Genomic DNA, 13,975 nt, shown 5'->3' on the forward strand with positions numbered 1-13,975 from the left:
GTAAAGAGTGGAAATTCTGTTGACATAAAGTACTTTGATTTTGCCAAAGTGCTTAACAAAGTGCCTCCTTTTCTGCTTGTGAATAAGAAAGGGATAGTTACTAATGTGTTTGTCAGTTTGGAGAATATGTTTAGTTTAGTGTCCCAGGTATCCATCCATCTCTTGCCCTATGCTATTGACATTTTAATCTATGATTTGGATGAGCCCAAAGGAAGCATGCTTCTTGTATGTCATTGATAAGTAATTTAGAGTATTAAACACATTGGATGACAGAATCTGAACCCCCTAACATTTTGCAGCCTAATGGGCTGATGGGCTAAGTTTAACAAATTGAAATTAAATAGTGATGAGAGGAAAGTTCTATATTTGTATTTAAAAAAATGAACTGCACAAGTACAGAGCAAGGGACATTTGGCATAAGAACATTTTATTATGAAGAGGAGCTGGGGTTTTTAGTGGTTGTCATGTTTAGTATGAGCTGACAATGTGATTTTGGCAAACAAGCTAATGCTATCTTAATAGGCTATATCAAGAAAGAAACAGTGGACAGGGAAGTAATCATTGTGCTTTACTCTTTACAGGGCACTACATTTTAAGAGTAAACACACTAGAGTATAGCCCCCCCCCTAAAAAAAAACACCCCACCAACAAAACCAAACAAACAACCTATATCAGGAGATCTTGAAAAGGATTGGAGAGTGTAACATCTGGGGATCTCTTGAAGATAGCTTGGGAGCCGGTGTGTGACAACAGTTGTCTTCAAATATTTGAAGGGTAGTAATTAGAAAGACTATATTTGTTTGATTTGACCATAGCCTACAGAGAATTAAGATTAGGACCAGTGGGTAGAAGTTGTGGTGAAGTGATTTAGGATTAATGTAAAGAAAAACTTCCTAAGAACTAGGGTTGTCTGAAGGTGTAATGGGCTGCCTGCCTTATGTTTGTAGTAGGTTCCTGCTCATTGGAGAGGTCTTTAGGAAGATACTGGTAGGTATTTTGTTGGAAGTATTTTAGAAAGGCTTCTTACTCAGTTAATGTGTTGAACTAGATGAAAGGCCTTTTCAGTTCAGAGATTTTGTGATCCCTTTTTCCTTCTCTGGATTTGTAAGCTTTTTGAGGACAGGCTTTGTCTTATTTAAGTTCATTCCTAATGTTTAGCACAGTGTCTTCTTGCCCATGATAGTAACTTAATAGATATTTCTTGAATTTAATTGAATTGGGGGATATGAGAGATACTGATGAGCTTGAATTCATAAGACAATACTTTTGATAGATATTAGAAGGGGGAGCAAATAAGCAAAGATAACCATGTTTTTCAACATAGAAACAGAACAACCCTATTATTCTTTTCCAGAATCTTGCTTCTACTTTTAACTTCACTCTTTATGTCAAGCTGATGAACTTATTTTTAAAGTTGGCGAATTAGAGGTGTCTCTGGGACATCTAGATTGAGAGATGTCCTTTGGGCATTTGGAGATTAGATTTGGATTATCTATATAGAGGGGATAGTTAAAACTGGAAATTGTATGAGAATGTATGAGGTCACCGAGTTGGTAAGGGATATAGAGAGAATAAAACTAGGCCAGCTTTTTTGGAAATACCCATATTAAAGGGTTGGGAAAGAAGTGGAGCCTCTCCTGGCTATTTTAAGCTCATGTTAATGTCAGTATCTGTTAATGTTCTTTGAATTCTTTTAGCACTTGGTTAGTACCATACAACTTGACATTTGATTATATGCCAACATGAATTATCTTCTGGTTGTTTTCATACTTAGAAGGCTTATCTCCCCTCCCTAACCCCACCCTCTCCAAAATTACAAGGGTATTATGTCTTCTATTACTTTTGAATCTGCTTATTTCTGGGCTCAACTTAAGAGATTTTGAATAAATACTTATTGATTTGATTTTTCTAGGAAACCCAAATCCATCAAAGAATCTCAGAATTGAGAAAGGAAGGTCTGTGGTCACTCAGACGGTTGCCAAAACTTCAGGAGGCTCCACGGCCAAAGTCTCACTGGGATTATCTCTTAGAAGAAATGCAGTGGATGGCAACAGATTTTGCACAAGAGAGGAGGTGGAAAATGGCAGCTGCAAAGAAGGTACATTTGTAATATAAGTGGAGAGTCCATTTTTTGCTGATGGGCTGTGTTGCAAAACCTCATTTGTAATTTATGGAATTGGTGTTTGGAATGCTTTTTTCTATATATATTTATATATAGAAATTTGGCATAACAGCATTTTATTAAGAGGAGCTGGGGTTTTTAGTGGTTGTCATATTTAGTATGAACTGACAATGTGATTTTGGCAAACAAGCTAATGCTATCTTAGGCTATATCAAGAAAGAAAGAGCGGACAGGGAAGTAGTCATTGTATTTTACTCTTTACAGGGCACCACATCTCAGGAGAATATATATCAGAGCATATATACTCAGTATATACTCAGAGCAGTTCACAAAAGCTCATTTAATCCACAACTCTTTGGATATATACTATTACTACATATCTTGAAAACTAGGATAGCCATTTTTCTATAAAATTTTTTGTTAAGAGTGCCAAGCTGGGATGTTAGGATTCCTTAACTCCTCTTTAGGATATCTTTCTGATAGCAGAATTTGAACTTCTTGGAGGTACAAAGGGCTAACCTTGAATAGTTATAAAAAGGTCTTGAGTTTGAAGAAAAACTATAGGAGGTATTCTGTTAGAGGAACTGGGAGGTTAGGTTGCTTTTGGATTAGAATAAAGCCCAGGCCTCTTGGGGGGAAGTTGAGGGTGGGGTTCAGTAGAGAAGAGGTACAGAGATCATGAGGACAGTAGAGAAGCAAGTTCTGCTGTGGAGTTTATGGCTCTTTTGACCTTTCCCCCTCACTTTACCATTGCTTATTCTGCCACCTATGTTGAAAGTGGTAATGAGTTTAGGGAGAGGGAGAAATAGGAAAAGGAGTAGGAAGGAATAAAGTAGATTTGCTGCTGATAGAAAGAAGATTGTCAGAAGCCTATGTCTATTTCATTCATTGGACATTATAGAAGAAGTCAGATTTTGCTCTTTATAACTGAATTGCATAAGTATATACAAGAGGGATAATTTGGATTCACAATATAAAATACTGACTATTTCAACCAGAAGCATTTCAGCATCTGATTTTAATGATCTAATTGTCCTATTACTAGTGTCAAAATGATAATAGGACTGATTTATATATATCTTTTAGTCTTTTTTCCTTTAAGTGTGAGTGCAAAATTTAAATTTGAATATTTTCCCTAAATAGCTTGTCAGAACTGCAGCTCGTTATCATGAAGAAAAGAAACTTCATGAAGAAAGAGGAAAGAAAGAGGAGCAGAACCGATTAAGACGTATAGCTGCTTCAACTGCTAGAGAAATAGAATATTTCTGGTCAAATATTGAACAGGTAATATTGACCTGCAAGTGTAAATTTTCATTTCTCTGTAAGGAATTTGTATGATCTTTTGAACTTTGCACTTCTCTCTCTCTCTCTTTTAAACCCTTACCTTCCGTCTTAGAATCAATACTGGGTTCTAAGGCAGAGGAGTGGTAAGGGCTAGGCGATGGGGGGTAAGTGACTTGCTCAGGTTCACATAGCTAGGAAATGTCTGAGGTCAGATTTGAACCCAGGACCTCCCATTTCTGGGCCTGATTCAATACACTGAGCCACCTAGCCACCCCCTCTTTCTTTCTTTTTTCCCTTCAAATAATATTGGCTCATTCAATGGAGTTAAGCATTTCTTTTGTTCTCTTTGTGTTGTCATTTTAAATTTTGGAACAGTAATGTTTACATTCAAAGAGGAGAATCAAGATCTTTCTAGGAAATAATAATTTTTGGAGGGAGAGTTTGTTGTTTTGGAAGGACTACTAGATTGGGAAACTGAGGACCTGGATTAGGATACTAGTTCATTATTTCCTAGCTGGATGACCATGGGCAAATCATGTTACCCATTAGCTTGGGTTTGTTTTTCAAAGGAAAATACTTCATAATCTATGGGGAAACAAGACTCCTTGTAAATCCCAAGGCATTTCATATATAGAAATTGTTACTATTCCTGGATTTTTTTGAGAAATCCAAAGAAGTCTAGATATTTTAGCATCTATCTTTACAAAAATTTCTCTTTTCATTTTTGTATCCTTGGTGCTTTTTCATGTAATTGCTACTTAATAAAATGTTTATTCAGTTGAATTTCATTACTGTGGTTTTCCTGACTTTTCTTTGCTCTTCCAGTAAAATTAAAAAAAAAAAAGAACTAGAAAAAGTCACTTAACATAAACAAACAAATACCAAATCAAAATTTTCTAATTGGTTATTTAGGCTAGAGGAGAAGCCTATATTTGAGTTATTGCTTTTGTATTTATAAAAGTTTTTCCTGTTTTTTGTTCTAAGTCTTTCTGTTTATGGTTGAAGACAAGTTAGCACTTTGTTTACTTGACCCTTCATTGTTTTAGGTTGTAGAAATAAAACTGCAAGTTGAATTAGAGGAGAAAAGGAAGAAAGCCTTAAATTTACAGAAACCATTCAAAAGAGGTACAGTATCTTTTAATACTTTTTTCTTTTAATTTCCCCATAATGCAAACCAAAATTCTTCTTGATTTTGAGCTGCTGAACTAGACATAAAGTGTAAATTCTAGAGGTCAATTAATTTACATTACAGTAATTCAGAATTTTGAATAACCAGGGATAAGGAAGTGTGTGAGAGAGGGAGAGAGGGAGAGAGAGAGAGAGAGAGAGAGAGAGAGAGAGAGAGAGAGAGAGAGAGATTGTGTGTGTGTGTGTGTGTACGTACATTTTTTTAAACCCATACCTTTGGTTTTTGAAACAATACTAAGTATTGGTTCCAAGGCAGAAGAGTAGTCAATGGGGTTAAGTACCTGGGGTCACACAGCTAGGAAGTATCTGAAGCTAGATTTGAATCTAGGTTCTCTTAATTCTTTGCCTGAATTTTTATCCACTGAGCCAACTATCTCAACTATCTGCTCCTAAATGTTAATTTTTTTATACAACAGTTGCCAATTTATCTCTGTGTAAAGGATTGTTTACTGATTGGGAATAGGGATATTTAGATTATTTAAAAATAAAACCAAATATGTTTTGTAGATCTTTTAAAACTATTTTTATTACCCATTTGAATACACCTTGTTAATTGTGTCTGTTTCAGTCTTTGTTCCCCTCCCATCCAAGTGAAATAGACTTCTTGTGCTAGCCTTCCAGGCTGCTTTGGCCCAGTGAGGTGGTTCTCTCCAAAATTTTTTGTGAGACTTTTTTTCAGTGCTGTTTGGGGTGCAATTTGGGAGGGCTAAGGCGGATAGCTTCCTTACTTAGTCATCTTGGCCCCAGAAATTAACTTGTTATTTTTGAATGAAACATAGGGACTTATTTTTTAAAAGTAAAGTAAGTTTCATGCAATCTATTACTTAGCTCAAACTGAAAGCAGAAGTGTTAAAAAAAATATTCTTCCCAGTTTAGACTTTAATTCTGACTGGATCTCCAGTTCCCTGGTCCATTTCCTTTTAGTCTATATTTGTAAAGTTTTAATGCATTGTCCTATTACATTTCTGTGGTGCTTTTGTGGTTCTTTTGATTCTTGGTAATTAATTACTGCATATTTTCTGCTGAACCTCTTTTTTTACTTTCCTTCTTAATCTTGAAGACCCTATGAATGTATTATAAGCTTTTTTCAGATACTTTTTGCTGTAGATGAGTCTTAATGGAGCAAGTTTCATTTCTTTGTGAACCTTGTGAACTGAGTCAATCAACTGATTGACAGGAAGAGATGAACCATTAGGGGTTTTAAAAAGATATTTCCAGAACATCCATTTTGAAATATCCAGTGGACAGTTGGTGAAATGAGACTAAAGCCCAGGGAAGAAACAGATCTTAGAATTAGTTGCCTAGAGATGGAAGTTAAACCCATGATAGCTGAAGAGATTACCAAGAGGGCATAGATAGTGAAGAGCAGCTGTTTATCTCCATATCCTTTTCTTCACTTTTAAGAGTTTTAGTTTGTACATCTAGTCCTAGGCTCACTCTCTGAATCTTAGAATTCTCTAGCTTAGTTTAGCCAGACATTGGACTGATATTAGAGAAGCCCTAGATCTGTGGAACATGGTTTAGGTTTTTAGATCTGAGAAGATAGATAAGAGGCCAATCTGGGCATAAAGTGCTTGGAAACTCAAATAGTGTGTTCTAGGTGAGGCAGAAGTCTTGCTGACTTCTTTAAGCATATTTCTGCATATGTGCATTATTTAAAAATTTTAAATATTATGTATTTTTCAACCTGCAAAGACCCTCATGCCATCTACTCCCTAGCTCCACTCCCACCATTGAGAATGAAATAAAAACAAAATCCCTCTTCCAAATATGTATAGTCAAGCTAAACAAATTTCAGCATTGGCTATGCCCCAAAAAATTACTCTTGAGTTCATTAACTCCCATCAAAAGTTGAGTAGCATGTAATTCTTTGGGAATTATAATTGATTGTTATATTGCTCAAAGTTTCTAATTCTTTCAAACTTTGATTATCTTTATCCTCTTGTTGGCATTTTATAAATTCTTTTTACCTCTGTTCAATTTACTCTGCAACAGTCACTGTAAGTCCTGAAGTTTCTCTGAAACTAACTATATTATTTTTTTTATTATAATAGAATTCCATTTCATTTATATACTATAATTTGTTTAGCCATTCCCCAATTACTGTGTCCCCTCCAATTCCCATTCTTCACCTCTTTAAAAAAAGCTATAAATATTTTTGTACATCTTTAGTTAGTTTTTCTTTGGATTGATCTGTTCCTTAGTCTACCTGACTTTTGTTGTCTCATGGAATCATTGTTTTCTGTTTTATCCATTTTAATTTTCAGGGAGTTTATTGCTTGGGCAAGGTTTTATACTTCTTAGGCTAAGCTTTTCATTTCCTTTTTCAATTCTTTCTTCCAAAGTTGTCATTTCTTTTAAAATCTTTCCTTTAGTACTATCATTTTCTTGACAAAATCATTAAAATAAAAAAAAAAACCACAACCCAAACCTCTTGATTCTTCTCTTCCTGGAGTTTTAATTGAATTTATATCCATGTTATATTTTTCTCTGAGGATTTACTTGTTGAAATTTTGGAGTCATTCCCTTCTTCTGAGTTTATATCTTGAGTGTTCCTCTCATCATAGTAGCTTTAAATTATTATTATATTTTTGTTTTCTCTTTATTCTTGTCTCTTTCCAGACTTCAGATTTGGTGCTCTGTGCATGCCTGGAGGGCTGGTCTGAGTTGTTCTTGTTATTGCTTTCTTGACATTGCTCCAGATTCTCTGGGACAGCTCAGACTGAGGACTACAAGTTTCAGTATTCCCAATGTATTCCAATTCAGAATAAAATCTGATTGCAACATGCTCCCCTAGTCTGAGCTCTGTAAGTTCCTAACCTGGGTATGGGTCTGAGTAATAGTTTGCTGCTGGCCTCAGGTGCCATCAGCCATCTGGAAGGCTCTGCTGGTTTAGAGAAACAGGACTATGTAGGTTCTTCTTTGGTTTGGGATGCTTGTCCTTCAAGGAATTGAGACACCATTTGCTCCTGGGATATAAGCTTGTTTCCAAACTTTCTTCTTGCACTACACCCAGGCTAAGGCCAATGACTGCTCTTTACCTTAGAACACAAGACCCTTTCTCTGTCCACCCAGATTTATGACTAGAATTGGGTAGTGGGTGACAAGTTTGCTAGTTGGCACTTGTTCCCTTTGTATTTGTCCTTTGGTGTACATCTGGAACCTTCTCTTTCCTGATATGTAATCTCTTTTTGTTCTGTTGTATAATATGTAGTTGCTCTTCTGAGATGTGATCTTCAGTGCGCACAAACCTCTTTGTTTCCTTTTGTGGATCAGGTTGGAAAGATGACTCATTGTTACCTCTTGAATTAACCATCAGATTCAATCTTGTGTATTTTTCAAATTTGAAAGAATTTTGTCTTTGGGGGAGCTCTCTTTACTCCTTCCTGCTACTCCATCATCTCTACCTCTGAAAGTGTATTTTAAAACTGTTTACAGAGTTTGCCAGAGTAGCTTAAGAGGTGAATTAAGAAACTTGGTGTCCTGATTTTGGTCATGTTTATCTTTGATCACTAGAATAGATTGTATAAGAACTATGGTTTTGGGACTGAGGATAGCTATATTGAGGGGTTTGGAATGTTACATGGTTACTTTCATGCCAGTTATTATTTTAATGTGTTATTTTAAATATCTTTATCAAAAACTTAACATATTACATTTGTATTCAGGAAAAGATTCAAGGCCTAAGGGACCTCATGCTTTCCCAGAGCATTTTATGGTGAGTTTAGCCTGCTTCATTTGTATAAAAGTAGAACCAACTGCCTCTCCCCACTCCAAATTTAACATAATAGCTTCATGGTTGCTAATTTGGGAAACTTGGAAGGGAAAATGGGTATCTACCTTGGAGGTTGTGAATAAACTGTTGAATAGAATTGTTAACTCTGTTAAGGCATAATCATCTTTGTGCCAGTTTTTATAAGTGAGGACAGTTAGAAAGATGGTCAGAGTCCCCAAGGGCTATCATTCTGGACAATGTAAATTATTAAAATATTGTGTGTTGTGTTTATAGGCCTGGTATTTGTGACATTTTTCTTTACTGTTTAGGATTCTGGGATATCTGGAAGAAAAATAAAAGTTAGCACATCCTTAACTGATGATGAAGGTCTGTATCTTTTTTTTTTCCTTCAAAAGATACAAGTATAGAGTATTCCAAATAGCTTAAAGTGGCACCAAGACTGCGACATCCTGTTTATTGTCTGCCTATAAGCCTTTTATTGCATGCTATTGCCCAAGAGAATTAAGTCTGAAAGCAGACTATAATTTTTGGTTTATTAAGAACTTTTTTTAGAACACCACTCATTTTCCATTAGTCTGGTCACAATAAATTGCTTTGCATCAACAACAAAACAAAATTGATATGATACAATCACTGCATTTTTGCAAAGTAAAACAAATATCTTATTGGTGTTCTTTTATTTTACATAGCTATCACTTTCTTTCTTTTTTTAAACCTGTACGTTCTTCTAAGTATCAGTTTCATTTGAAGCAAAGGAGCAGTAAGGAATAGGCAGTTGGGGTTAAGTGACCTGCCCAGGGTCAGGAAGCTAGGAAGGTCAGATTTGAATCCAAGACCTCCTGTCTCCTTGGTGACCTACTTCAGTTTTGTGCCATCTTCTCTTAGTTGAATCTCTTAACCCCTTATTGTATCACTGATGTTGACCATAGGACGTTCCCACAATCCATTGCTTTTGCTTTTGTGTGTGTATTGCTTACGGAAACTGGATGAGTCAAGAATTCATGCCCATCATGTCGACTACACATTATGTTACCCAACCTCTATTGGGTCTTCACTATAGCAAGGAAGGGAGCTCCTTTTATACCATCCTGATTAACTCATTTTTCCACTTCCAAATTTTTTTAATCCCTCCCCAAATTCCTCATTTTTTTGCTGCATTCTCTCAGATAATAACTCTGCTTCATATTGCTCTGAAAATATTGAGGTCATTTGCCAAGAGCTCCCTCTTCTCCTTTCTTCTTCATTTCACATTATCTATATGCCATCTCTCACTATCTCCTGCACTCCTGTTGAAGAGGTTGTTCTGTTTCTTGACAAAACAAATCCCATTACATGCATGAATGATCCCATTCCATCCTATCATGTCTATCAGATTGCCTTCTCTATCATCCCTACTATCTCACATCTTCAGCCTCTCCCTGTCTACTAGCTACTTCTGTGTTTCCTTAAAACATCAATTCCCCTCAGCAATTGCCTTGTAGCTCTTCTCACTTTTGTAACTCAGCTCTTCACATGATGAAGTGGTCTTACTCTTAACCAAGGCTAACCCCATTCCTTGTTTAAGTGATTCCATTCTATCTGGTTTCTGTAGATCTCCCCCATTCTGAAAAGAAAACCAACCTCTCACTTGATTCCCCTACCCCCACTATCGTCTTGCATCTCTTCTGCCCTTTTAAACTGAACTCCTTGAAAAGGCTATCTACAATAGATGCTTCAAAGTTATCACTCTTATCCCTTTACAGTCTAGCTTCTAGCCTCATCATTCCACTCAAGCTGTTGTCTTCAGAGAAACCATGGTCTTTTAGTAGCAAATCTGTTGACCTTTTCTTATTCTTACTCTGAAGCCTTTCATACTAATGATCATCCTCTTCTTGATATTGTCTTCTCTCTAGGTTTTCAGGACATCCCTCTCCCTTGGTTCTTTTCCTACCTAGCTGACCTCTCCTTCCTGTTCCCTTTGCTGAGTCCTCCTCCAAATCACATCTCTAACTATCTGACTGCCCTTGACCCTCATTTCTTTTCTCTTTGTCCTTCATGTGGAGATCTAACAGCTTCCATTGATTTAATTCCATTTCTATGCCAATTCTGAAATCTGCTTGTCTAGCTTTAACCTCTTTGCTGATGTCCACCCTCACATCTGCCTTTCAGATATCTCAGACTGGATGTCCAGTAGAACTCATTATCTTTTCCTTCTAAACTTTCTCCACTTCTGCCTTCCTCATTACTGTAGAAGGAATATCATCTTGCTCCTTCAGGTTCACAACCTAGAAGATATCCTGGATTCCTCAGGGTCTTTTACTCTCTTCTCCCCTCCAACACCCAAGCTATTGCTGAGGCCTATTGATATCACCTCTGTAATGTCTCTTGAAAATGCCCCTTTTTTCTCCTCTGACACTGCTACGCCTCTAGTGCAGATCCTTATCACCTCACATCATGATTACCGTAATAGCCTGTTGGTGGGTTTACCTGCTTCATGTCTCTCCCCACTCCAGTTTATCTTTCATTCAACCCTGAAGTGTTTTCTTAAAGCTTTGGTTTAACCACATCATCCCCTATACCAGTGATGGTGAACCTTTTAGAGACAGATTGCTGGGCCCTGCCCCCACCCACCCCAAACCATGAGCTGTGCGCCCTCCCCCCCGTATTCTGGGTACCCCCTCTCCTTACCCCATACAAGGGTGGGAGAAAGAGCCCCATTTGGGCTGCTGGGCAGAAGTGTGGGTGAACTGAGGAATGCCCTCAGCAAGTGTAGAAAGGAGGAGGGGAGTGGCCCCAGGGCTCTGCTCCCTTTCAGCTCTTCTGCCTGTGAGCCGCCCACCTTAGCCCCTATGTGCTTCCATTGGGCTGCTGGGCCAAGTGGCAGGGAATGTGAAAAAATATTATCAGGCATGGTGGAGAGGGGGAGGGGAGTAGCCCCACCCAAGGCCCTCTGCCTTTTTAGTAATCAGCTCTGGTGTGGGCAGCCATGGACCTACAGAGAATGCTCTGTGTGTCATCTTTGGCAACTGTGTCAGAGATTCGCCATCACTGCCCTTTACTAAGTAAGCTATAGTGACTCCTTATTACCTCCAGTGGCAAATAAAAAAATGCTCTTTTGGGCATTTAAATATCTTCATAATTTGGCCACATTCCACCTTTACAGGCTCCTAACACCTTAGTCCCCAGTACATACTCTTTGATTTAGTAATACTAGCCTCCTGGCTGTTCCATAGACAATATAATACTTCATCTTTTGGCTCCAGGGATTCTCTCTGTCTGTTCTTATGCCTGAAACATTCTCCTTATTTCCACCTACTGACTATTTTTGGTTTGCTTTAAGACCCCACCTTGTATAGGAGACCCTTCATAATTCTGTTAATTTTTTCTTATTTTTCCTTTATTTATCTTGTTTCCTCATAATTGTTTGCATGTTGTCTCCCCCATTAGACTGAGTTTCTTGAGAGCAGGAGCCATCTTTTACCTTTTTTTGTATCCAGTGCTTATCAGAATGCTTGTCATATAGGAGGTACTTCAATTTTTATTGATTGACTACAACTTAGAATCTTAGGGAGTTGTCGGGTTGGGGAATACTGAACAGTTCAGTGACTTGTCTGGGGTCACAGAGCCAGCATAAGTTTGAAGTGGGATTTGAAACCATGTCTTTCTAACTCAGAGGCAGGATTTCTATTCATTATACCACACAGTCTTTAGGATAAAATATAGAATCATAAACCTGAGATTAGTCAACCTGCAAAAAGTTTTTTTTTAAATCATCTACCAAGGACTCTTGGAAATGCAGAGGCCAAAGAAACCCCAGGAATTGCCCTTAGGGAGCTTTCTGCCTATTAGTGGAGGCAGCAGCATATCCTTTTAGAAGTATATCTAAAACATGTGCCCTCTTCTTTCCTTACTCCCGTCTTGAGAAAAGGAACTATTTCATTTTTGTTTTTGTCACCCTTACATAGTAGGAGTATAATAAATGTTTGTTGAACTGAGTTGAATTGGGTCTCAATTCTCAGGTTGACTTTGGAAATTAGAGTTCATGATATTTGTTTTAAGAACATTGTTTTTAGAGGGCAACTAGGTAGCTCAGTGAATTGAGAGCCAGATCTAGAGACTGGAGGTCCTAGGTTCAAATCAGGTTTCAGATACTTCCTAGCTGTGTGATCCTGGGCAAGTCACTTAATCCCCATTGCCTAGTCCTTATCACTCTTCTGCTTTGGAACCAATGCACAGTATTGGTTCTAAGACAGAAGATGAGGGTTTAAAAAACAAACAAACAAAAAAATTGCTTAAAAATAATATATTAAATGAAAAGTCACTTTAATTTAATTTAACTAAATTTCTTTAAATTTATTTTAAAAATAAATTTCCTTTAATTTCAGTAGACCCTTGATACTTATTGTAGAAATTTCCTTAAATCTGAGCAGTTTTTATTGCATTTTATACATATCACATATTTTAAAACTGCATTTTATATATAATACATATACATTTTATATAAAATTGGAAAGAGTTCTGAGGTGATAATTTTAACCATTTTTTTGCTCATATTTGTTTTAGTGGAAGATGAAGAGGAAACAATTGAAGAGCAAGAGGCAAATGAAGGAAATATTGATCATCAAATAGAACTCTCTAATTTAGCCAAAGAAGGTGGATTAGAATTTTATATCGTAATTTGCTGTACAGTAGTGTGATATTGAACTTTTAAGTCCTATGAACCAAGTATTCTTATGTTTAGAATATATTCTGTTGACTTTTTCATATACATATAGTCATACACATTCATTTGTGTGTGTGTGTAAATATATATACATACAGACATATACATAAAATTTTAATTAATTGATTGTATATTTGACCTTAAATGATTTTATAGACTAGCCATTTTAAATCATAAAAAATCTCTAAGTTTGATTTTGGTTGTTCATGATTTTTAACTGATGTAAGTAGTAATATATTTAGAATTGGCTATCTTGATTCTTTTACAAAATATTTCTTTAATCAACATTTTTGAAACAAGTGCTTGTAGCCATAGTATAATTACATAAGAGGCATTTTAATATTACTTATATGTAAATACTTATTTTGGTATTTTAGCTTTATTATTCTGATTTTATTACAGATTCAAACTCAGTGTTTTAAATAAAAATATTGTAATTATAGCACTGGATAGCATGCAACCAAATTAATTCAGCAAATAAATGCATTAGTTCTTAAATGATTTAATGCAAAAGTAGGGGAGAAGGGAGTAAACATTAAATGTCTGCTCTGTTCAAGGCATTGTGTTAAGTGCTTTACTAATATAATATCTCAGTTGATTTCAATTGATATGATAATATTTCCTATTTTTTCCCTCTAGTTTTACCTGTTAAATACGTTGGCTTTTCTTCACTGATTTAATTCTTATTAATATTTTTTTCTATTAAATGAAAATACTCTCCTTGAAAAAAAATTAACATGATAATTTGTTCTTCATTCTCTTTCAGCTGAACTGCCCTTATTTGACCTGATGAAGTTATATGAAGGTGCCTTTATGCCAAGTTCTCAGTGGTCACAGCCTAAGCCTGACAGTGAGGAGACCAGCGAAGAAGAAGGTAGGCTTTGATTTGGCTTTAAATGTAACCACTGTATCTCCAGAGTGATTTGGTTTATTATACTGAACT

At 36.3% G+C, this 13,975-nt stretch overlaps 1 protein-coding gene across 10 annotated transcripts in view; it reads left to right on the plus strand.

The window, feature by feature from the left end:
- Positions 1-13,975, plus strand: part of EP400 (E1A binding protein p400) — a 130,150-nt gene that overhangs the window by 47,655 nt on the left and 68,520 nt on the right. For 8 of the 10 annotated variants that reach the window (XM_056821933.1, XM_056821934.1, XM_056821935.1 and 5 more), the window contains 7 exons: positions 1,913-2,098; positions 3,266-3,406; positions 4,453-4,531; positions 8,263-8,312; positions 8,639-8,696; positions 12,873-12,962; positions 13,799-13,906. In XM_056821933.1, coding sequence (XP_056677911.1) covers positions 1,913-2,098; positions 3,266-3,406; positions 4,453-4,531; positions 8,263-8,312; positions 8,639-8,696; positions 12,873-12,962; positions 13,799-13,906 — 712 coding nt within the window. The remainder of the gene's footprint in view (positions 1-1,912; positions 2,099-3,265; positions 3,407-4,452; positions 4,532-8,262; positions 8,313-8,638; positions 8,697-12,872; positions 12,963-13,798; positions 13,907-13,975) is intronic. The other 2 variants (XM_056821942.1, XM_056821941.1) reach the window with 1 other exon arrangement.

The sequence above is a fragment of the Monodelphis domestica genome, chromosome 3 (assembly GCF_027887165.1).
Source record: "Monodelphis domestica isolate mMonDom1 chromosome 3, mMonDom1.pri, whole genome shotgun sequence".
In the NCBI taxonomy this organism is placed as follows: Eukaryota; Metazoa; Chordata; class Mammalia; order Didelphimorphia; family Didelphidae; genus Monodelphis; species Monodelphis domestica.